The sequence below is a fragment of the Salvelinus sp. IW2-2015 genome, linkage group LG1 (genome assembly GCF_002910315.2).
Source record: "Salvelinus sp. IW2-2015 linkage group LG1, ASM291031v2, whole genome shotgun sequence".
Lineage (NCBI taxonomy): Eukaryota > Metazoa > Chordata > Actinopteri > Salmoniformes > Salmonidae > Salvelinus > Salvelinus sp. IW2-2015.
In genome coordinates this window covers 13,324,003-13,349,997 of record NC_036838.1, presented here as the reverse complement: position 1 = coordinate 13,349,997, position 25,995 = coordinate 13,324,003, and the positions used below count along the sequence as shown (strand labels likewise).

Below are 25,995 nucleotides of genomic sequence, written 5' to 3'. Positions count from 1 at the left end.
GACATCAGGGATAAAATTGTAGCCCTGCACAAGGCTGGGAGTGGGCTCAGGACAATAGGCAAGCAGCTTGGTGAGAAGGCAACACTGTTGGCGCAATTATTAGAAAATGGAAGAAGTTCAAGATGACGGTCATATCACCCTCGGTCTGAGGCTCCATGCAAGATCTCACCTCGTGGGCATCAATGATTATGATGAAGGTGAGGATCAGCCCAGAACTACACGGCAGGACTCTGGTCAATACCTGAAGAGAGCTGGGACCCACAGTCTCAAAGAAAACCATTAGTAACACTACGTCATCATGGATTAATAATCCTGCAAGCGCACGCAAGGTCCCCCCTGCCAAGCCAGCGCATGTCCAGGCCGTCTGAATTTGCAATGACCATCTGGATATCCAGAGGAGGAATGGGAGAAGGTCATGTGTTCTTATGAAACAAAATAGAGCTTTTTGGTCTAAACTCAACTCGCCGTGTTTGGAGGAAGAAGAAGGATGAGTACAACCCTAAAAACACATCCCAACCGTGAAGCATGGAGGTGGAAACATCATTCTTGGGATCTTTTTCTGCAAAGAGGACAGGACGACTGCACCGTATTGAGGGAAGGATGGATGGGGCCATGTATCGCGAGATTTGGCCAACAACCTCCTTCCCTCAGTAAGAGCATTGAAGATGGGTCGTGGCTGGGTCTTCCAGCATGACAACGACCCGAAACACACAGCCAGGGCAACTAAGGAGTGGCTCCGTAAGAAGCATCTCAAGGTCCTGGAGTGGCCTAGCTAGTCTCCAGACCTGAACCAATAGAAAATCTTTGGAGGGAGCTGAAAGCCGTATTGCCAGCGCAGCCCGAAACCTGAAGGATTTGGAAAGGTCTGTATGGAGGGTGGGCCAAATCCCTGCTGCAGTGTGGTGCAACCTGGTCAAGATACAGGAAACGTATGATCTCTGTAATTGCAAACAAAGGTTTCTGTACCAAAATATTAAGTTCTGCTTTTCTGATGTATCAAATACTTATGTCATGCAATAAAATGCTAATTAATTACTTAAAAATCATACACATGTGATTTTCTGGATTTTTATTTAGATTCCGTCTCTCACAGTTGAAGTGTACCTATGATAAATTACAGACCTCTACATGCTTTGTAAGTAGGAAAACCTGCAAAATCGGCAGTGTATCCAATACTTGTTCTCCCCACTGTATATAACTGAACAAAAATATAAACGCAACATGCAAACAATTTCATTGATTCTACTGAATTACAGTTCATATTAGTTCATACAGTTCACATCGATAAAATTTAATTGTGTTCGCTGTTTCGTAGCTTATGCCTGCCCTTACCATAACCCCACCGCCAACATGAGGCACTCTGTTCACAACGTTGACATCAGTAAACTGCTCACCCACACGACGCCATACATTTGGTCTGCGGTTGTGAGGCCTGTTGGACATCGCTGCCAAATTCTCTAAACGACATTGGCCTCCAACAGTAGAGAATGAACATTCAATCTCTGGTGGAAATACCTGCAGTCAGCATGCCAATTGCACGCTTCCTCAACTTGAGACATTTGTGGCATTTTGTTGTGACAAATCTGCACATTTTAGAGTGCCCTTTTATTGTGCTGATGAGTTCTGACTTTACACTTGAAGTACTGTTAATTATCAGGTATCCTATAGAAATATTTGAGTGCATAGGCTGGTTTCTACACTAGCAGTTAATGGTTATCTGTAGGAGGAATGTATATGGTGGAGGCAATTAAGCTTGGAATGTATTGAGTAAAGGAAAGGCAATACGTGTGCAGGAACTGGAAGAGTGGAGAGATGTGGTTTAGTGAGGAAAGGAGGGCCGAGGTCAGGTCACATTAAGGGATGAGGAACCGTTTATTGCTCGCATCACTTACCTTCCTGTCTAGCAATAAAGATGGAATGTTCAGAGAGAAGGAGACTCCACCCAAATTGGGGTATATGTACTACCAAATATGTATTTGTCTGTTCGATCCTTTGGGTGAATAAACTTGGTTGGCGCTTTTATAGTGTCCGTCAGTTTCTTACTCTGTTATTTAGAACCTAACAGTGCCTAGCACAAGGTGCACCTGTGTAAGGATCATGCTGTTTAATCAGCTTCTTGATATGCCCACACCTGTCCGGTGGATTATCTTGGCAAAGGAGAAATGCTCAATAACAGGGATGCAAAAAAAAAGTGTCCTACAACATTTGAGAGAATAAGCTTTTTGTGCAATTGGAACATTTTTCTGGATCTTTATTTCAGCTCATGAAACATACACTTTACATGTTGCGTTAATTTTTGTTCATTGGATATATATCTGTATTTCTCACCCGTCTCGTCGCTCACTATTACAACCCTTTATGTTCATTCATGCCCGTTACTCTTCACTGAACCTCTATCTCTCCATTTATTTCTCTGTGTAAATGAATACACTAAATGTATGAATTTCTCTGTTAATGGAATTCAGTTACTTGAGTATTCTATAATTATATTACATAATGACCTTGGTGAGGTGGAAAGACTAATATTTCAAATATTCACTTTAATGTGAATATTTGGTCATTTTGTCTTAGCTATAATTACATATTTACTTAGTTTTATGGCTAAGGCACACATTCTTAGGCTAGGCACACATAACCTTTTCTGCTTTTCATATTTCATGATCCTGCTTGAAATAGTTGCCAGTTTTTAATTAAAGCAGCTGAGAACGGTCTGTAAATGTAACGTATACGCAGGGAGTCAGGAAGCAAGTGCAGAAGGGAGTTTAAATAATTATAACATGAAGAATAACAAAACAGGGGCCGCGTACTGACATAACCAAAACCAATACTGCCTGATGACTGAAGATACTGAGGGCTATATGAAGGGAGAGTAATCAGGGTGGTGAGTAAGTCCAGGTGTGCTTAACGATGGGGAGTTAAGCACACCTGGAGGCACAGGAAGGAGTGTTGTATGGCATTGAAGCACATTTGAAGGTTCTTAGCACAGTGTCCAAGGGCCAGATGTATACAGAATGGTGTCGTCTGCGTAGAGGGGCTAAGAATCACTCCAGCAAGAGCGACATCATTGATTTATACAGAGAACAGAGTCCGAAGTATTGAACCCTGTGGTACCCCCCCATACAGACTGCCAGAGGTCCGGACAACAGGCCCTCCGATTTGACACACTGAACTCTATCTGAGAATAGTTAGTGAACCAGACGAGGCAGTTATTAGAGAAGCAAGGCTATTGTCGAAGACTGCTGGAATAGTACTTCTCGACTTTTGAGAGCGGTAGGTAGACTTGGGATTAGTAAAATTGGCAGGTTATAAATCCTGTAGCCACACCCAGAATAGTTGTAAAACATCAGCAAGGGGGGTATCCGTTAGCAAAGTTCTATCGACAGATGTGGCCAAGGCCACTGAGGCACGAGAAGGGGAAGTAGTTTCCGCTGTGGAGCGGTGTGGGGAGATTTGGATTGTGTACATACCGAACATGAGTTGACATGATGGGCGACGTCCCTGCGCGAAGATGGTGCCACCGTATTTTATCGAGGAGGGATTGGCATGTGTGCGGTTGATACATGGATGTCCAGGTCCATAACAGCCCAATCTCTTTTACCCCCCCGTGTGGGGCGTAGATGAGCGCTGGAGGGCAGTTAGGGAGCGGGTAACCTCTCCGGAGCCTGGTGGATGTCACATCTACTTCCCAAACACAGGGCCAACGATATGGGCAGGACCGATTGATGGGGAGGACACTCACAGGACCTCCACCGACGTGGAACCACGGGTGTGGGAAAGCAGCTCCCACGGCATCCTGGTACACAGGCAGTGATTCTTATCTTTGACAGGAGATTGGTGAGGTTATGAAGTTAGAGCCACGGGAGGCTGAGAATGACTGTTTACAGGCACGGTGATGATGAAGGGAAGACTTTCCTGGTGCTTGGGTAACTCTGTACCAAATATTAAGTTCTGCTTTTCTGATGTATCAAATACTTATGTCATGCAATAAAATGCTAATTAATTACTTAAAAATCATACAATGTGATTTTCTGGATTTTTATTTTAGATTCCGTCTCTCACAGTTGAAGTGTACCTATGATAAAAATTACAGACCTCTACATGCTTTGTAAGTAGGAAAACCTGCAAAATCGGCAGTGTATCCAATACTTGTTCTCCCCACTGTATATACTGAACAAAAATATAAACGCAACATGCAACAATTTCATTGATTCTACTGAATTACAGTTCATATTAGTTCATACAGTTCACATCGATAAAATTTAATTGTGTTCGCTGTTCGTAGCTTATGCCTGCCCTTACCATAACCCCACCGCCAACATGAGGCACTCTGTTCACAACGTTGACATCAGTAAACTGCTCACCCACACGACGCCATACATTTGGTCTGCGGTTGTGAGGCCTGTTGGACATGCTGCCAAATTCTCTAAACGACATTGGCCTCCAACAGTAGAGAAATGAACATTCAATTCTCTGGTGGAAATACCTGCAGTCAGCATGCCAATTGCACGCTTCCTCAACTTGAGACATTTGTGGCATTTTGTTGTGACAAATCTGCACATTTTAGAGTGCCCTTTTATTGTGCTGATGAGTTCTGACTTTACACTTGAAGTACTGTTAATTATCAGGTATCCTATAGAAATATTGAGTGCCATAGGCTGGTTTCTACACTAGCAGTTAATGGTTATCTGTAGGAGGAATGTATATGGTGGAGGCAATTAAGCTTGGAATGTATTGAGTAAAGGAAAGGCAATCACGTGTGCAGGAACTGAGAAGAGTGGAGAGATGTGGTTTAGTGAGGAAAGGAGGGCCGAGGTCAGGTCACATTAAGGGATGAGGAACCGTTTATTGCTCGCATCACTTACCTTCCTGTCTAGCAATAAAGATGGAATGTTCAGAGAGAAGGAGACTCCACCCAAATTGGGGTATATGTACTACCAAATATGTATTTGTCTGTTCGATCCTTTGGGTGAATAAACTTGGTTGGCGCTTTTATAGTGTCCGTCAGTTTCTTACTCTGTTATTTAGAACCTAACAGTGCCTAGCACAAGGTGCACCTGTGTAAGGATCATGCTGTTTAATCAGCTTCTTGATATGCCACACCTGTCCGGTGGATTATCTTGGCAAAGGAGAAATGCTCAATAACAGGGATGCAAAAAAAAAAGTGTCCTACAACATTTGAGAGAAATAAGCTTTTTGTGCAATTGGAACATTTTCTGGGATCTTTTATTTCAGCTCATGAAACATACACTTTACATGTTGCGTTTATTTTTGTTCATTGGATATATACTGTATTTCTCACCCCGTCTCGCTCACTATTACAACCCTTTATGTTCATTCATGCCCCGTTACTCTTCACTGAACCTCTATCTCTCCATTTATTTCTCTGTGTAAATGAAATACACTAAATGTATGAATTTCTCTGTTAATGGAATTCAGTTACTTGAGTATTCTATAATTATATTACATAATGACCTTGGTGAGGTGGAAAGACTAATATTTCAAATATTCACTTTAATGTGAATATTTGGTCATTTTGTCTTAGCTATAATTACATATTTACTTAGTTCTTAGGCTAAGGCACACATTCTTAGGCTAAGGCACACATAACCTTTTCTGCTTTTCATATTTCATGATCCTGCTTGAAATAGTTGCCAGTTTGTTAATTAAAGCAGCTGAGAACGGTCTGTAAATGTAACGTATACGCAGGGAGTCAGGAAGCAAGTGCAGAAGGTGAGTTTAATAATTATAAACATGAAGAAAATACAAAACAGGGGACGCGTACTGAACATAACCAAAACCAATACTGCCTGATGACTGAAGATACTGAGGGCTATATGAAGGGAGAGTAATCAGGGTGGTGATGAAGTCCAGGTGTGCTTAACGATGGGGAGTTAAGCACACCTGGAGGCCACGGAAGGAGTGTTGTATGGCATTGAAGCACATTTGAAGGTTTCTTAGCACAGTGTCCAAAGGGCCAGATGTATACAGAATGGTGTCGTCTGCGTAGAGGTGGATCTAAGAATCACTCACAGCAAGAGCGACATCATTGATTTATACAGAGAACAGAGTCCGAGAATTGAACCCTGTGGTACCCCCATACAGACTGCCAGAGGTCCGGACAACAGGCCCTCCGATTTGACACACTGAACTCTATCTGAGAAGTAGTTAGTGAACCAGACGAGGCAGTTATTAGAGAAGCCAAGGCTATTGTCGGAAGACCTGCTGGAATAGTACTTCATCGACCTTGAGAGCGGTAGGTAGACTTGGGAAATTAGTAAAATGGCAGGATTTAGAGAATCTGTCAACCACCAGAATAGTTGTAAAACCATCAGCAAGGGGGGTATCTGTTACAAAGTCTATCGACAGATGTGGCCAAGGCCACTGAGGCACGAGAAGGGGAAGTAGTTTCCCTGCTGGAGCGTGCTGGGGAGATTTGGATTGTGTACATACCGAACATGAGTTGACATGATGGGCGACGTCCTGCGCGAAGATGGGCCACCTGTATTTATCGGAGAGGGATTGGATGGTGCGGTTGATACATGGGTGTCCAGGTCAACAGCCAATCTCTTACCCCCGTGGGGGCGTAGATGAGCGCTGGAGGGCAGGTGGTAGGAGCGGGTAACCTCTCCGGAGCCTGGTGGATGTCCACATCTACTTCCCAAAACACAGGGCCAACGATATGGGAGGACCGATTGATGGGCTGGAGGACACTCACAGGACCCTCCACCGACGTGGAACCACAGGGTGTGGGAAAGCAGCTCCCCACGGCATCCTGGTACACAGGCAGTGATTCTTATCTTTGACAAGGAGATGGTGAGGTTATGAAGTTAGAGCCACGGGAGGCTGAGAATGACTGTTTACAGGCACGGTGATGATGAAGGGAAGACTTTCCTGGTGCTTGGGTACCACGGTGAGGGTGAGTGTTGCTGTGACATCCGTAATATTGCCGTATCCCAATAGTTGCATATCCAGGTCTTGGACAGGAAAAGGAGAGGAACGCGGGTATTAAGTTAAGTTCAGGTAGGAGGCGAGGGCCTGGTCGATAAAGTTCCCCACGTCACCGGAGTTCACTAGAGCTTTAGAGACAAGACAGCCAGCCAGTGAAATGGGAACCAGAAAGGGTTTGGCGAAAAATTATAATGGAATACTCAAACCTATCCTGGGAGATGGAAGGTTACAGGGCCACCCCTCTACTCTAATGGACCCCGGATTGGGACGCACCTGACACCACTGAAGCTGATTCCCTTCCTGGCTGAAGTAGGGACAGAGCCCCAGCTGTCTCTGGCGACGCCGCTCTGCCGCGGAGAAGTGTGTGGCCCCTACCTCCATGGGTTCAGGCTCTGCCTCAGGACAGCCAAAGGAGGGAGGTGAATGGCGAGGTGGACACCGGTGCTCCCGAAGAAGGTTATCCAGAAGGAAGGCCATCGCGGTGAGAGCGTCCAAGGATATGTTGTCATCCCGACATGCCAACTCCGTCTGGACCTCTTTGCATAGTCCACTGGGGAATAGAGTGCGGAGTGCCGGCTCATTCCATCTGCTGTGGGCTGCCACAGTCCGAAAGGTGAGGGTGTACTCCGCAGCGGTCTTGGCACCCTGCTGGAGTTGAAGTCACTCACCTCCCTCTCTGCCATCTGGAGGATGGTTGTAGACTGCCCTGAACAGAGCCATGATCCTCTCATAGGAACCCAGCACCTCCTTCCCTCTCCCCAGATGGCCGTATCCCACTCCAACAGCCATCCGGTCAGCAGGGAAATGACCGTGGCAAGCTTTGACCTCTCGGGGGTGGGTGCTCCCATCTGATAGGCGAAATAGAGGGAGCATTGTAATAGGAAGCCACGGCGTTTCCAATGGAGTGCCGTCATACTTCTCCGGAAGGGACAGTAGGGCATCACTGACCTGGACAGACGGCTGGGTAGGCTGGGGGATTTGCTCACAGTGATGACCTGTGGTAGGCTGGTCGTGGTGTTGGTGGAGTAGATGACCCTGTTTCTCGACCATCTGGAAGATGATGTAATCTTCTGCTGCCTCCAGAATTTCTGAGGCAGTATTCTGTAACGTGTACTCAGGGAGTCAGGAAGCAGGTGCAGAAGGTGAGTTTAATAATAATAATCATGAAGAAAATACAAAACAGGAGAAGCGTACTGAACCAATACTGCCTGATGACCAAAATCAATACTGCCTGCTGACTGAAGCTACTGAGGGCTATATGAGGGGAGAGTAATCAGGGTGGTGATGAAGTCCAGGTGTGCTTAACAATGGGGAGCAGGTGTGCGCAATGATGTTTGCCTGGTGTGCGAAATGTTGTTTGCCAGGACAGGTGATTAGTGGATTGGCGACGTCGAGCGCTGAATGGAGGAAGCAGAAGTACGTGTGACAGTAAATGGTGTTCATTAACTTTAATTTATTCTGTTAAATATTAGGATCGGTATTTCTTTAAGAATCTGACTGTGTGGTTGTATGACGATGACTAAAAACCCCACTGTGTGTTTGATTAGACAAGTGATTATGGCACAACAGATGTGGCAAATTTTACAAAAAGGAATGTTCTCTTTTTTTATTGTGCGCTCCCCTGCCACAAGGCATTTGAGGCATGATGGGTCATTTAGAGGTGTCTGTCTTGGCGTTTTAATAAGATGACAACATTATTGTTTCTGTAAAGATGTTATACACAAATACCCTGTGTGTGTCTTTGGAATTTCTCTCTGCATTTCACACATTTGTTCTTTATCTGAAAATTGCCATTGACATCCAAGAATATCAAAACCCTCACATGTCCTCTGTTCAAAGCCTCCCTGTTGTTTCCCTCCCTCTAAAGCAGTTGGGGCAGTTGAGAATTCACACCGTGTACCATCCCAATTCACACAGTGTACCACAATGTACTGAAACAGAAGAACTAGGCAACTGTCTGGCGGTAATAACGGCCTAAGCAGAAACCCTTGGATTAGGCTGGTCTGCCGCCCTGCATACATTCACTTCAAAAGCCTCCCCTGAATCTCAAGAAGCGTCAAGATTACCGTCCCAAACTTTGTTCTTGCCAGCCAGGTACGGCTGCTCGATATCATGGGGAGACAGAGAGACGTTCCCGCAACGTTTTATCCATGCAACTGATTATTTTAATGAAGGCAGGTTCCAGGCGGTGACACCGGGGCATCACACTAAACACTTAGAATGATTAAAGAGAGTAGAAGACAAAAGAGAACACTTAAGATTTTAAGAAAATTGGGTAAATGCCGACCACTTGACAATGCTAAGGACCTGACAGCTTCATGTCAGAGAACACTGAAAGGAGCAGATACAGGAGTGGATAACTCATGTCAGAGAACGCTAAAAATGAGCAGAGAATGTGCTGAACACTGAAGGAGGAATTGAAATGAGTGAGCAACCAGACATCTTTGGCATTCTAGGGCGGTGCTTACTTTCCTGGCGGACAAGTCCTATGCCATTTTGATTGAGGGCCGCTTCCTTCCTCATACTGTGTGCCACAAGGCACCCAGCTGTCACAGGAGCACTGCACGGGTTACAGGGCTCATGACCCCACTTCACCCAGTGGTCTCCTGGGTTAGAAGATGCTTTTCTATGGCAGCCAGGCAGAGGCAACCAGGCCAGACTTACAGAGACAGAGGCAGTGACATCTGAACATGTGGAGGAGAGGAAGAAGGAAGGGGGTTGATGTATAATGTAGCAGGCTGAGTGACAGAGCAAATTACAACATCTGTAAAAGTCTGGTCATTTAGTTGTGAAGTCAGACATGCTCAGCCTGTGAGTAAGACTGAGCTGTAGTTTGACTCTCAGGTCTAATGGAGGGATCCGTCAGGTTTAGATGGACAGTTTAATCAGAAAATAACCATTATCAGAGAAGCAACATAACCTTGGACCCCATGTTAAGAGTAAAACGCCTTACTGTACCTGTGAAAGGAGGCTGCTGTTCAGCTCTCTCTTATCCTTTTTACACTGAGACAAACCGAGCTGAGACAAGCCAAGCGGTACTGAGCTGGCCTGTTTACGCATACGACAGTTGCTGGAACCGTGCTGGAAAGTATGTAAAAATAACATTTCAGAACCAGTACGGTTCGGTTTGTCCCTATAGTGTGAAATAGATATTTCCCATACACGCACAAACAAACACACACAGGCGTAGCTGTAAGCAGGAGCTCTTCTCATAAATGTGTTTTCACTCTCTCTTCTTTCTCTCCCCACATCTCTCTTTCTCTCTCCCTCTGTGGTAGGTGATATTCGAGGCCATATCCGTACAGGGCCATCCAGGGTTCATCGCGGTGGACGAAGTCCGAGTATTGGCCCACCCGTGCCGTAAGTGACCCGCCATGACTAGCCCACCGAGCATCATCTGATCTCACAATCGCGTGCGTGTGTAGTTTGGGGTGGGGTCACAGACTGAGAGGGTTGGAGGGAGGACGAGACATATTGTGGAGCACAGAATAAGTTACAAACTCAGGGCCTTCATCATTCATAGCTGACAGACCTCTTTGCCTCACATCTTTGGATTTCTCCAAGGCACTCAGTGTCCTTGACGTGTTCTCTTCTTTCTTTCTAGCTCTCTGTCCCCAGACTTAGAGTTTTCCCCAAGAATTAGGACAGAGCACATAGCTACTTGTGCCAAATTGAAATAACAGTAGGAAGGGAAGGTAAATACATGTCTTGAGGTAAAATAATCTAGTCGGTCTTCTTCTTCAATGGGGGAAATTAACGTAAAGATATATTCTCGTATTGAAATATCAATGAATACACTATTTCCAGGCACGGTGAAAATGAGATTAGGAAATCAGCTGAGCTCAATGCCATTTCAATGGCACACAGAGCAGCCTCAATGCACTGAGCAGATGAGGGACGGCAATTCTAGGGAAGAAAAATGACCTGAAATCTTAAGTGATTTTCGATCGAAAAGGGAAAAAAACACAGCTTTTTATGTCGTGCATTTGTATTGTTTATTCCGCACGTAACTCAGCTTTCCCCTTGACCTCAATGCATGATTCACATGAACGTCAAACTTGATATTGTTAGAGTCAAAGAGTTCATATATGCTGATGCATGCCTAGTCATAGTATTGTGTGCTCTGTATAAATTTTAGTTTATTGTCAAGGTGTACAACATTGACAGTTAAGAGCTAAATTGCAGTGTACAGTCCATATAAATAAATAAACAAATAAATAATGTCAAATGTCTGTGTGGAGGGAGCACCAGTCGGTCAACGCCAGGTGAAAGCCTCAGGAGCCTTGGTCAGGGACAGGGTCCGACGGGTCCAGACTCGGAGCAATGATGACTGGACCTCAGCGCAACGGGTCTCTGTAGCTGGTAGCTAGCCAACTACTTCTCAACCACCACCAAACAAGCAGCACTCACCTGGGTGATGCCCCGGGCAGCCATTGAGGCGCTGAATAGTTCACTGCACGTTGGCAATAGTCCAAAGTAGCTTGTAGTACTCCCAAGAATCTGCACTCGTCCTCTGCCATCTCAGTTGTCCTTTCTTGGCTCTTACTTCAGACTTCTCCATTCAACCTCAACCTCACTTTCAAATCAAAACATCCAGCTAGCCAGCAACTAGCTAGTTAGGTAGCCCTACCAACCATATAACCAACTGACTTGTTTGACAGTTTTGAAACGTGGTGCTGGTTTAAGACAATTGTAATGACATACACTGTTCATTATTTAAAACATATACAGTACCTGTCAAAACTTTGGAGCCACCTACTCATTCAAGGTTTTTCTTTATTTTTACTATTTTCTAAATTGTAGAATAATAGTGAAGACATCAATACTATGAAATAACACATGGAATCATGTGGTAACCCAAAAAGTGTTAAACAAATCAATATATATTTTATATTTAAGATTCTTCAAAGTAGCCACCCTTTCCCTTGCTGGCAACTTTCCACACTCGTGGCATTCTCTCAACTAGCTAAACCTGGAATGCTTTTCCAACAGTCTTGAAGGATATGCTGAGCACTTGTTGGCGCTTTTCCTTCACTCTGCGGTCCAACTCATCCCAAACCATCTCAATTAGGTTGAGGTCGGGTGATGGTGGAGGCCAGATCATCTGATGCATCACTCTCCTTCTTGGTCGATTAGCCCTTACCCACCCAGGAGGTGTGTTGGATCATTGCCCTGTTGAAAACAAATGATAGTCCCACTAAGCACAAACCAGATGGGATGGCGTATCGCTGCAGAATGCTGTGGTAGCCATGCTGGTTAAGTGTGCATTGAATTCTAAATAAATCACAGACAGTGGCACCAGCAAAGCACCCCCAAAACATCACACATCCTCCATGCTTCACGGTGCAAACCACACATGCAGCGATCATTCGTTCAACTACTCTGCGTCTCACAAAGACACGGTGGTTGGAATAAAAAATCTCACATTTGGACTTCAGATCAAAGGACAGATTTCCACCGGTATAATGTCCATTGCGCATGTTTCTTGGCCCAAGCAAGTCTCTTCTTCTTTTTGGTGTCCTTTAGTAGTGTTTTCTTTGCAGCAATTCGGCCATGAAGGCCTGATTCACGCAGTCTCCTCTGAACAGTTGATGTTAAGATGTCTGTTACTCTGTGAAGCATTTATTTGGGCTGCCATTTCTGAGGCTGGTAACTCGAATGAACGTATCCTCTGCAGCAGAGGTAACTCTGGGTCTTCCTTTCCTATGGTGGTCGTCATGAGAGCCAGTTTCGTCATAGCGCTTGATGGTCTTTGCAACTGCACTTGAAGAAACTTTAAAAGTTCTTGAAATGTTCTGTATTGACTGACCTTCATGTCTTAAAGTAATGATGGACTGTCGTTTCTCTTTGCTTATTTGAGCTGTACTTGCCATAATATGGACTTGGTCTTTTACCAAATAGGGCTTGTGTATACTACCCCTACCTTGTTAATTCTTAAATGCATTAAGGAGGAAATACATATTAGAAATTAACTTTTAACAAGGCACACCTGTTACTTGAAATGCATTCCAGGTGATTACCTCATGAAGCTGGTTGAGAGAATGCCAAGATTGTGCAAAGCTGTCAGCAAGGCAAAATGTGGCCACTTTGAAGAATCTCAAATAGAAAATATATTTTGATTTGTTTAACACTGTTTTTGGTTACTACTTGATTCCATGTGTGTTATTTCATAGTTTTGATGCCTTCACTAGTATTCTACAATGTAGAAAATAGTAAAAATAAAGAAAAACCCTTGAGTAGGTGTGAGTAGGTGTGTCCAAACCTTTGACTGGTACTATGACTAATATTTACAAAAGTGTACAGGAGCAATTCGCGATGCTGCTTGGCCCTGTGGCAACCCTCAAAAAATTATTTGAGTATATGACACAGTTTCCTTCCCCTTGTAGGGAAAGCACCTCACTTCCTGCGGCTGCAGAATGTGGAGGTGAACGTGGGCCAGAACGCCACCTTCCAGTGTACTGCTGGGGGGAAGTGGTCCCAACACGACCAACTGTGGCTACAGGTGAGTCCCTCCCCTTCGTTCCACTATAGTTGTCATCCAGCTTGTCCCTCTCACTTTAACGAAATTATCATTCATTTGAAAAATAACAGATGGCAGCCCTGCCTGAGTGATCGGGCTAGAGAAATAAGGCTGTATCACAACCGGCCGTGATTGGGAGTCCCATAGGGCGGCTCACAATTGGACCAGCGTCGTCCGGGTTTGGCCTGTGTAGGCCTCATCAGTGATGTAGAATACACAGGGCATTTTATTTGATCTTTGTTGCAGTGTTATGAGTGACCTCACCCTTGTGAAAGGACACTTACAGTATGTTCCAGTTCCTTGCTGTACTTGCACACACACTGTAATGGTATAACCTCTATGGGGATATCCATACAATCTGTGCACTGAGTAGAAAGTGTTGTTTTAATAATATGGACGACTGCCTCTCTATCCGCCATCACTGTACTTCACTAGCAAATGTTTGTGTCTTGTAGTAATGGCATTTGTAATGGAAAGTAGTACCCAGGGCATAAAAAAGGCTTAAGGACATGATAGAATAAATTACTCTTTGGGAGATTGTTATAGTCGAGTTGATACCACAAGGGAAAGTGCTGAAATGGAAAGTCACAGAAATGTATCTGAAAAAGTTGCAGGGTATCTGACAAACTTTAACCATACTGTGAGTTTCTTTGGTTATCAGATTTGAATGACCATCCTTTTTTACCATAACAACGTGAGAAATACTATGTGTATATTTGTTAGTAAGCAAGTGTCTGTCTGGCTATCTTTCTGCAGCAGTGGAACGGTAAAGATACAGCCCTCATGGTGACACGGGTGGTGAACCACCGACGTTTCTCAGCCACCGTCAGTGTCGGGGACACATCCCAGAGGAGCACCAGCCGCTACCGCTGCGTCATCCGCTCCGATGGCGGCTCCGGGGTTTCCAACTACGCTGAGCTCATCGTCAAAGGTATGGCTGACAAACTAACGGCTTACCTGCTAGTGGCTAAAAGCTAGCAGATAAAAGCTATTGGCTAACAACTAGGCTAACGCTAGGCTACGATAATACCAGCCTATTAGCAGTCGGTCAGAACTCCGCTAGGGTCCTCCAGTCATTATCCGAGCGGCCAACCCCTCACTATTTCAGCCACCATCAGCAGAAGCAGTGTTATGTTCCACTGTCTCCCCCTTCTCCCACTTACTTATGCACACTAACATTGCCTTGAACATAAACAAAGAGAACATATTGGTTAAGGGAGTGAAAAACAAGGCTTGCTTCACAGATAGCGTAGACTGCTGGGTGGTCATTGGTTACTGTTGGAAGGGTGGGTGGGCACTCTCTCTCTCCGCTCTCTTCTGAGAAAAAGAAGATACTTGGTAGGGCACTGTAAATAATCTGAAATATACTATATATTTTGTTCTATCACTTCTCTTCTGAGAAAGGGAGGACTCCTCCCCTCCTGTCTAAATTCAGCCCGCGATGGCTCCTGCCCCGGCTGGTTTGCCTATCCAAACAAACCTTTAATGCTGATATTTACCCACTAATGTGGGGCTTTGATTCCCGCTCACTGCCCATATGTTTGTGGAACGGGGCGAACTGGCGCTGCCTAGCAGAATCTGGCATCGAATCACCACTGTGATGCATCAGGAAGTGAGGAGACTCCGCCTAACCTTGAGTTGTTCCTGCACCTGGCTTCTTGGCTCGGGCCTTCAGGCCTATAGCCAAGGGCCTTTGTAGTGCATCATGCCTGAATCGGTGCACCTCGGCTGGACTGGAGGCTACTCAAATCGAGGCTGGCTGCTGTGTCCACTGGTCTCACCCTTGGTGTTTGATTAGCGTCCTTGGTGTTTGAGAGTAGATTGGCTGAAAGTTCTGATTAATGACCTGCACAAGTGGCCCTCTCAGCCACTGGTCTGTACGGATCAGCGGTCACAATGTCTCAGTCCATAACTGCCCCTACCCCTTCTTTTGAAGAAATCTGTAGGAATTGGATAGTTATGATAAGCAAAAGGGTGATTTTAATTATCAAGTGATTTAGAGCTGGTAAATAAGGTGAATAGGTTATTCCAGTTATGTATTGATAGGAATTAATCTAGTAGCCTTTCCTACAGTCAAATTACCTAGTGGCCTCATGGGTGGAATGTTATTAATATCTTTCATAATTTCATAATAAATACATTTATTTTAAAAAACGCAGAAAATCCAGTGCTTCTACGGAAGACTAAAGGTAGATGGTGAAAGTCAAACTGGGCTAAGTGGGTGTTTGGTTAGATAGTTAGCAGAGAGATGTGTTTGGTGTGGTGTTGGCTGTTTTTGATTGGATGTTGAGCTGAGAACAGGAGCCATCAGCACCATCTGTCTCTGGCCTCATCTCCTCCTCCTGGGCTCTCGTGTGTGTGTGTGTGTGGTGTGTGTGTGTGTGTGTGTGTGTGTGTGTGTGTGTGTGTGTGTGTGTGTGGTGTGTGTGGTGTGTGTGTGTGTGTGTGTGTGTGTGTCTTTGTGTGTTTTTGTGTGTTTTGTGTGTTTGTGTGTGTGTGTGTGTGTGTCTTTGTGTGGTGTGTGTGTGTTGTGTCTTTGTTGTGTGTGTGTGTGTGTGTGTCTTTGTGTGTGTGGTGTTCTTTGTGTGTGTGTGTGTGTGGTCTTTGTGTGTGTGTGTGTGTGTGTCTTTGTGTGTGTGTCGTGTGTGTGTGTCTTTGTGTGTGTGTGCTTTTGTGTGTGTTGTCTTTGTGTGTGTGTCTTTGTGGTGTGTCTTTGTGGTGTGTTCTTTGTGTTGTGTGTCTTTGTGGTGTGTCTTGGTGTGTGTCTTGGTGTGTGTGTGTGTGTATACGCTCATTTGTGTGCGTGCCAGTGAGGGTTTGTCTCTGTGCTGTCTCTGCTGGCAGCTCAGGTGTTCAAAGACACTGGCATCAGCCAGGGTAATTCTGAGGTGCCAAGGCAGTGCGGATATAAAACAAGAGAGAGCCCTGCGCGCGGGGGGGGGGGGGTCTGGACCTGTTATGATATTGCACAGCTTTATTAGTCAGCTGTATTAGTTTGTGTGTCCTGATTTTAATGATAACATGAGAAGCATGACACTACTATGAGTCAGAGGGTTGGGGCAGTTTGCAGTTTGAAGCAAACTGTTTACATATTATTCTGAATTTCCGGGGTCATCAGATACAATACTTTTACAGCATAGATACAGAATATTAGTGCCTACATTATTTTTAATATATATAATAGTTGGAATAGGATTGAATACATGTTTATTGACTAAGAAGTGGTCGAACCATGGCTTAGCCCTAGTGGAACTATGACTTAGAAAAGAAACAGAGGCCTTTTGGGCAGGTGCCTTTTACGTTCCAGACAGTGCGTTCTCAATTCCCTATCAACATGTCATTGGCTGGATCTATGGGTCTCTTAAGGCTGAGGAAAAGCCGGGAATTACAGCTGCTGGAAGAGATTAGAACAGTGACGTTTAGAAATTGGGCCCTCGCTGCCAGTCCCAAGCTATTAATTACCTCCCCTACTGGAATAGTGGGCCGAGTCAGGGAGCAGGTGAAGGGTTGGAGGAGGAAAGGAGGGGTAGAGAGATCGAAGGTGGAGGATACAGGGGTGTAAGGATGGATATGGAGGGATGTTCTAAGTGCTACTTTGTGGATGTCCATCGATTTTGTAAAATATGTCATGTATTTCCAATGGGTATGATATGTTACGAATTCCAATTTGTTGTGGCCAATGTTAGCTAGGTGGCTAACACTCGTTAGCTATGTGGCTAATGTTAGCTAGTCTAGGGGTTATGGTTAAGGTTAGCTTTAAGGTTAGGTTAGGGTAATGAGTTAGCTTAAATGGTTAAGGTTAGGGGAAGGGTTAGCTAACATGCTAAGTAGTGGTAAAGTAGCTCAAAAGTAGTAAGTAGTTGCAAAGTTGCAAAAGTTGTACTTGATGAGATTCGAACACACAACCTTTGGTTACACGCGGTATACATCGACGTATTCACCCCGACCAACCACGCTCCTTTTGTATTTGCTGTAAAGGGGAACTCATGGTCCTCAAGAAATACTGCCGACATTGATAGAAGCCAAACGTGAGTTGGCTTGGGGGTGTGGTTTGAAGTGGGTGATTCTTGGGTGTGTCCTTGCCACCATCAAGACACACCCATTTGTCAGAACCTTGCCTGCAGCATTCCCAGCCGATACAGATACTTGTGCCTATCGGCAATTTGTCTGGTGGTAATGGCGGTACCTTGGCAATCATGTCAGAGTGGTCATACCTTCCTGTGTGGTGTCCCGTATACAAAAGGAGTTACACAGGAGTTCTCCTTCCCATTTTGACTGATACCGTTCAATTCTATAATTTATAAGACATTACAGGTAAATGTTGTGTCTAGTAAAATTGTCATGCAGAGTGCCAGGTCTCTCTCCAAATAGAGACGTCAGAATACAAGCGCGTCTGTCAGTCTGGACTTCATCACATCATCTTGCAAGTCTCCATGTGCTGGCTGCATACATAAACACACACATAAACACATATTCACTGTTCTGTTACCAATGGTAGTTAGGATAGGTGATATCTGAAAAAACAAACTTATACTATGTTGAAGTTTGAACAGGTCAGACTAAACCTACCTAATTCTGGTCTCCCCATCGACAATCATTGGTGAGCAAGCAAGAGGTGAGGCTGAAGGTAAGGTCTTTGCCAGCGCCCTATTTATGGCCATGACAGAGCAGATCAGTTCCTGGCCCCTCATCAAAGATACTGGTTGGTCACGTACAAACACACACACAGAGCACTGATTACATTCTCAATGGTGGTTATGATTAGCACGGTGGAAACAAACTGATTGCTGCATTCACCTTTTTGTTTCACTTCAGATATCATAATATGTGAATGGTAAAATGAATTGGGACAAAACTCAAAACTGTTTTGACCTTTGATCTGGTCAAATGTCACCAACCTGATTCAAGTGTCCTCTCTGTTCTATTTACAGGAATGCTCACAGCAAGGGCATGTTTGCCTGATGCTGAGGGTCCCCTTGCTGGCATTCTCTATGTTCCATGTTCGGCTACAAAGTGGACATTTCTCGAACGAATGCAGAAGGCAATCATCATAAACAATGTACTTCCTCATCTTATGAGGTGGTGTTGACTGGGAGGGCCTGTGACAGAGTCATACAATAGACAGCCAAGTGGTAAATTGCAATTTGATATAAAAAAGGACAATGTGTTTTGATAATACACTTTACAACCAAAATGACTCTACTACTTGTATCTGCTTGGCTGGGTAATTAACCTACTAGTTTAGCAAAACTTTTCACATGACACACATTACTGTTGTTGATGAAGCCGTCTGTGTCATCAGGGCAGTAACACGGGTCAAGCTAATTCTATGCTTTTAGAGAGAACGACTGCAGCTCCAGATTAGATTAGGTTCAGCCCAGTGACGATGTTACGGTTTGTTGCTCCTAGTTCATTGTATTAGACAGACTCAGACATGAGTAAGCTACCACCAGAGCTGCATCCATTATCAATTACATAATACAGTTGTATGAGCTACGAACTAATTTGCCAATCCGACTTAGCTAACCGACTAACATTAGCTAGCTAACTAGCAGGGCATGTAAACCATAGTTGTTTGTGCATCCTTCTGGAAGCATGCATTGCCGAACCGGAGCCAGAGACATGGTCAATTCGGATAGGGCTTTTCAGTCTCAAACCGCGGTGATCCTTTGAATGTGTTGGGGGCGATGAAACAACGGAGCCCCATTCAATGAAGGAAATTATTTGCACGTCGAGCTTGGCAAAAGGGAGCATGAATTGTTGACATAATTGTAATCCAAACCCAACCTTAATTTACTCATTGTGACACACTCGGGTTCCAAACTCCATTTTAGATGAGACTGACTTTATGACCAAAATGATCCTAATTACACTTTGTAGTCAAGAATATATGTTGCTAACTCATATTGATGCCACACTCATATTGATGCCACACATTTTTAAAGGGATTAGTTGTTTTTTAGGGGCAGTCACTCTTTAAGTAACCTTCTGTCTTATTTTTTTATATATTTTTTTAATTTCACCTTTATTAGGCCAGTTGAGAACAAGTTCTCATTTACAACTGCGACCTGGCCAAGATAAAGCATAGCAGTGCGACACAAAACAACAACACAAAAGTACAGTCAATAACACAATACAAAAATCTGTGTACAGTGTGTGCAAATGGAGTAAGGAGGTAAGGCAATAAATAGGCCAATAGTAGTGAAATTACAATTTAGCAAATTAAGACTGGAGTGATCGATGTGCAGATGATGATGTGCAAGTAGAAATACTGGTGTGCAAAAGAGCAAAAAAAGTTAATAAAAACAATATGGGGATGATGTAGGTAGTTGGATGGGCTATTTACAGATGGGCTGTGTACAGCTGCAGCGATCGGTAAGCTGCTCAGATAGCTGATGCTTAAAGTTAGTCAGGGAGTTATACGTCTCCAACTTCAGGGAGTTTTGCAATTCGTTCCAGTCATTGGCAGCAGAGAACTAGGAGGCAAGGCGGCCAAAGTAGGTGTTGGCTTTGGGGATGACCAGTGAGATATACCTGCTGGAGCGCGTGCTCCGGGTGGGTGTTGTTATGGTGACCAGTGAGCTGAGATAAGGCGGAGCTTTATCTATCAAATACTTATAGATGACCTGGAGCTAGTGGGTCTGGCGACGAATATGTAGCGAGGGCCAGCCAACGAGAGCATACAGGTCGCAATGGTGGGTAGTAGATGGGGCTTTGGTGACAAAACGGATGGCACTGTGATAGACTGCATCCAGTTTGCAGAGTAAAGTATTGGAGGCTATTTTGTAAATGACATCGCCGAAGTCGAGGATAAGTAGGATAACACATTTTACGAGGGTATGTTTGGCAGCGTGAGTGAAGGAGGCTTTGTTGCGAAATAGGAAGCCGATTCTAGATATAATTTTGGATTGGAGGTGCTTAATATGAGTCTGGAGGGAGAGTTTACAGTCTAGCCAGACACCTAGGTATTTGTAGTTGTCCACATATTCTAAGTCAGAACCGTCCAGAGTAGTGATGGTAGTCGGGCGGGCGGGTGCGGGCAGAGATCGGTTGAAGAGCATGCATTTAGTTTTACTAGCGTTTAAGAGCAGTTGGAGGCCACGGGAGGAGGGTTGTATGGCATTGGCATTAACTTCTCTGGGATATGTGGGACGCTAACGTCCCACTTGGCCAAAAGCCAGTAAAAATGCAGAGCGCCAAATTCAAATAAATTACTTTAAAAATCAAACTTTCATGAAATCACACATGAAAGACACCAAATTAAAGCTACACTTGTTGTGAATCCAGCCAACATGTCTGATTTCAAAAAGGATTTACGGCGAAAGCACACCAAACGATTATGTTAGGTCAGTACATAGCCACAGAAAAACACAGCCATTTTTCCAGCCAAAGAGAGGAGTAACAAAAAGCAGAAATAGAGATAAAATTAATCACTAACCTTTGGGTGACACTCATAGGACTTCATGTTACACAATACATGTATGTTTTGTTCGGTAAAGTTCATATTTATATCCAAAAATCTGAGTTTAGGCGGGACGCTACTGTCTCACTTGGCCAAAAGCCAGAGAAAATGCAGAGCGCCATATTCAAATAAATTACTATAAAAATCAAACTTTCATTAAATCACACATGAAAGATACCAACTTAAAGCTACACTGGTTGTGAATCCAGCCAACATGTCAGAATTCAAATAGGCTTTCCGGCGAAAGCAAACGATGCTATTATCTGAGGATAGCACCATAGTAAACAGAGAGAGAAGCATATTTCAACCTTGCAGGTGCGACACAAAATGCAGAAATAAAAATATAATTAATGTCTTACCTTTGACGAGCATCTGTTGTTGGCACTCCAATATGTCCCATAAACATCACAAATGGTCCTTTTGTTCGATTAATTCCGTCAATATATATCCAAAATGTCTATTTATTTGGCGCGTTTGATCCAGAAAAACACTGGTTCCAAATTGTGAAATGTGACTACAAAATATCTCAAAAGTTACCTTTAAACTTGCCAAAACATTTCAAACTACTTTTGTAGTACAACTTTAGGTATTTTTTTACGTGAATAATCGATAAAATTGAAGATGGGATGATCTGTGTTCAATACAGGACTAAAACCAACTGTAGCAAGCCTTCTGGTCATGCGCCTCTAACAAACAGGACACAACAAGTGACCCTGATTCAAAATGGCCGTACTTCTTCATTACACAAAGGAAAAACCCTCAACCAATTTCTAAAGACTGTTGACATCCAGTGGAAGCGGTAGGAACTGCAAGAAGGTAAATTAGAAATCTGTATTCCCAATGAAAATCCATTGAAAAGAGAGTGACCTCAAAAAAAATTTATCTGAAGGGTTTGTCCTCGGGGTTTCGCCTGCTAAATAAGTTCTGTTATACTCACAGACATGATTCAAACAGTTTTAGAAACTTCAGAGTGTTTTCTATCCAAATCTACTAACAATATGTGTATCTTATCTTCTGGGGATGAGTAGCTGGCAGTTGAATTTGGGTATGCTTTTCATCCAAATGCTGCCCCCTATCCTAGAGAAGTTAACACAGTGTCCAAAGAAGGGCCAGATGTATACAGAATGGTGTCGTCTGCGTAGAGGTGGATCAAGGAATCACCCGTAGCAAGAGCGACATCATTGATTTATACAGAGAAAGAGTCGGCCCGAGGATTGAACCCTGTGGTATCCCCATAGAGACTGCCAGAGGTCCGGACAACAGGCCCTCCGATTTGACAAACTGAACTCTGTCTGAGAAGTAGTTGGTGAACCAGGTGAGGCAGTCATTTGAGAAACCAAGGCTGTTGAGTCTGCCGATAAGAATACGGCGATTGACAGAGTCAAAAGCCTTGGCCAGGTCAATGAAGATGGCTGCACAGTGCTGTCTTTTATCGATGGCGGTTGTGATATCATTTAGTACCTTGAGCGTGGTTGAGGTGCACCCGTGACCAGCTCAGAAATCAGGTTGCACAGCGGAGAAGGTACGGTGGGATTTCGAAATGGTCAGTGATCTGTTTGTTTACTTGACTTTCAAAGACTTTAGATAGGCAGGGCAGGATGGATATAGGTCTGTAACAGCTTTTGTCTAGAGTGTCACCCAATTTGAAAAGGGGGATGACAGCGGCAGCTTTCCAATCTTTAGGAATCTCGGACGATACGAAAGAGAGGTTGAACAGACTAGTAATAGGGGTTGAAACAATGGCGGCAGATCATTTTAGAAAGAGAGCGTTCAAATTGTCTAGCCCAGCTGATTTTGCAGCTATTTCAGAACATCTGCAATCTGGATTTGAGTGAAGGAGAAGCTGGGGAGGCTTGGGCAAGTCGCTGCGGGGGGTATGGAGTTGTTGGCAGGGGGTTGGGGTAGCCAGGAGGAAAGCATGGCCAGCCGTAGAGAAATGCTTATTGAAATTCTCGATTATTGTGGATTTATCGGTGGTGACAGTGTTTCCTAGCCTCAGTGCAGTGGACAGCTGGGAGGAGGTGCTCTTATTCTCCATGGACTTTACAGTGTCCCAGAACTTTTTGGAGTTGGAGCTACAGGATGCAAATTTCTGTTTGAAAAAGCTAGCCTTTGCTTTCCTAACTGACTGTGTGTAGTAGTTCTTGACTTCCCTGAAAGTTGCATTTCGCGGGGACTATTCGATGGAAGTGCAGTACGCCACAGGATGTTTTTGTGCTGGTCAAGGGCAGTCAGGTCTGGAGTGATCTAAGGGCTAAATCTCTTCTTAGTTCTAAATTTTTTGAAAGGGCCATGCTTACTTAAGATGGTGAGGAAATTAATTTTATAGAACAACCAGGCATCCTCTACTGACGGGATGAGGTCAATTTCCTTCCAGAATACCCGGGCCAGGTTGATTAGAAAGTCCTGCTCGCAGAAGTGTTGTAGGGAGCGTTTGACAGTGATGAGGGGTGGTCGTTTGACTGCGGACCCATAACGGATGCAGGCAGTGATCGCTGAGATCCTGATTGAAAACAGCAGAGGTGTATTTGGAGGGCAGGTAGGTCAGGATAATATCTATGAGGGTGCCCATGTTCACAGATTTAGGGTTGTACCTGGTGGGTTCCTTGATAATTTGTGTGAGATTGAGGGCATCTAGCTGAGATTGTTGTACGGCCAGGGTGTTAAGCATATCCCAGTTTAGGTCACCTAACAGAACGAACTCTGAAGATAGATGGGGGGCAATCAATTCACATATGGTGTCCAGGGCACAGCTGGGAGCTGAGGGGCGTCTATAACAGGCGGCAACAGTGAGAGACTTATTTCTGGCGAGATTCATTTTTAAAATTAGAAGCTCGAACTATTTGGGCACAGACCTGGAAAGTATGACAGAACTTTGCAGTAGATTGCAACTCCTCCCCCTTTGGCAGTTCTATCTTGATGGAAAATGTTGTAGTTGGGGATGGAAATCTCAGAATGTTTGGTGGCCTTCCTAAGCCAGGATTCAGGCACGGCAAGGACATCAGGGTTGGCGGAGTGTGCTAAAGCAGTGAGTAAAACAAACTTAGGGAGGAGGGTTCTGATGTTAACATGCATGACACCAAGGCTTTTACGGTTACAGAAATCAACAAATGAGAGCGCCTGGGGGGACACAGGGCCTGGGTTAACCTCTACATCACCCGAGGAACAGAGTAGGATGAGGGTACGGCTAAAGGCTATCAAAACTGGTCGTCTAGTGCGTTGGGGGTAGAGAATAGAAGGAGCAGATTTCTGGACGTGGTAGAATAGATTCAGCGCATAATGTACAGACTGGAGTAGGGTACGGGTACAGTGGAGGTAAACCTACGCATTGAGTGAGGATAAGAGAGGTTGCATCTCTGGAGACACTAGTTAGGCTAGGTGAGATCACCGAATGTGTGGGAGGTGGGACAAAAGAGGTATCTGAGGCATTTTGAGTGGGGCTAGGGGCTCCGCAGTAAAATAAAACCATGATAACTACCCTAAACAACAGTATACAAGAGAGAGACACAAAGCGACAGACACAAAGCGAGGCATAAAGCAATCACAGGTGTTGATTGGGAGAGCTAGCTAAGACAACAACGGGTAAGACAACAACAGCTAATCAGCTAAGACAACAACAACAGGTAAAATGGCGATGAATGGGCAGAGAGGGTCAGTTAACTACACACAGGGCCTGAGTTTGAGGCTTATATAACTAAACGTAACATGTCATACTAATATGAGTATCCCATATTGACTTTTACTATGTTAGGTCTAGTCTATGACACCAGGCTACCCTCTCTCATTCCCCTTCTTTCTTCCTCTTTCTTGCCTTGTCTCCTCTCATCCTTTATCACTTTCTTCTCTGTTTCTTACTGTCTCTCTCTCCTTTCTTCCTCACCCTTCTCTTTCTCCACTTTCACTCCCCCGACTAAGTTCACACCTCAAATGGTGTTGCATACTAAAGAAGATATTGTGGACTGTACAGCCCCCATCTGCAGAGAAGTGATGGTAGAGATCTTTAATATGTGATATGTGTAGTAGTGTGTCAAGACCATACGACATCATCACCTTTCAGTACTCCAACATACTCCTCTTGTACTTTAGAGACAGCGCTGATGCTGCATTCCGTAGTACCTGTAGGTATTTGTTAAAGCGATATATACATACCAATTTCCAAGTATACGTCCCCGATAGAAATCTTTATGATTTATATTTTAGCTTTGTTTTAACTTCCTCACTTGTAAGAGAAAGTTACAGAGATGATAGTCTATTGAAACCATTTAACTTGAGGAAGAGCTTGTCTTTTCCCTCATTCTTTCCAGTTAAATGTTGACGTGACTATAAGTGGTTTGCATAGCGCTTTTCCACAAGCCATTTGAAGTTGCTTTAGTTGACATGCAGCAAGCTGTATGGCATGAACCAAATTCCATTTGACTGCTGCTTGATGGGCACTCATTTAGCTGACAGTAAGAAGCTCAGTAGACTCTCTCTCTCTCTCTCTCTCTCTCTCTCTCTCTCTCTCTCTCTCTCTCTCTCTCTCTCTCTCTCTCTCTCTCTCGTCTCTCTCTCTCTTCGGCTCCTCTCTCTCTCTCTCTTCTCATCTCTCCCCTCTCTCTCTCTCTCCTTCTCCTCTCTCTCTTCTCCTCTCTCTCTCCTCTTCCTCTCTGCTCTCTCTCTCTCTCTCTCTCTCTCTCTCTCTCTCTCTTTCTCTCTCTCTCCTCTCGCTCCTCGGCTCTCGCTCTCGTTCGTCCCGCCTCCTTCTCCGCGTGCATCTCCTTGCTGATCTCATTGCTCCTTCTTGCGTTCTTTCTTGCTCTCTCTTGCCCTTCTTGGCTCTCTCTTTGCGTACTCTGCTCTCTCCTGCTCTCTCATCGCCTCGTCGCTCCGCTCTCTTGCTCTCTCTGCGTCTGCTCTTGCTGTCTCCTACTGCCCGCCCTCTCTCACTCCCCATCTCATCTCTTTCAATTCATTTAGATTTACATTTTAGAGGCTTTTGGTTGCAGGGGAACCATATGTACAATTGCAAAGCAGTGAAGTAGATAATAAACAGAAAGTGAAAATAAACAATAAAAGAAATGAAGCA

At 44.4% G+C, this 25,995-nt stretch overlaps 1 protein-coding gene across 1 annotated transcript in view; it reads left to right on the top strand.

The window, feature by feature from the left end:
* The window catches only part of LOC111960530 (receptor-type tyrosine-protein phosphatase T-like), a 209,019-nt gene extending 194,573 nt beyond the window's left edge, over positions 1 to 14,446 (top strand). The window contains exons 4-6 of the mRNA XM_023982600.1: positions 10,227 to 10,308; positions 13,335 to 13,450; positions 14,225 to 14,446. Of these exons, the coding sequence (XP_023838368.1) occupies positions 10,227 to 10,308; positions 13,335 to 13,450; positions 14,225 to 14,446 (420 nt within the window). The remainder of the gene's footprint in view (positions 1 to 10,226; positions 10,309 to 13,334; positions 13,451 to 14,224) is intronic.
* The last annotated feature ends 11,549 nt before the right edge of the window (positions 14,447 to 25,995 follow it).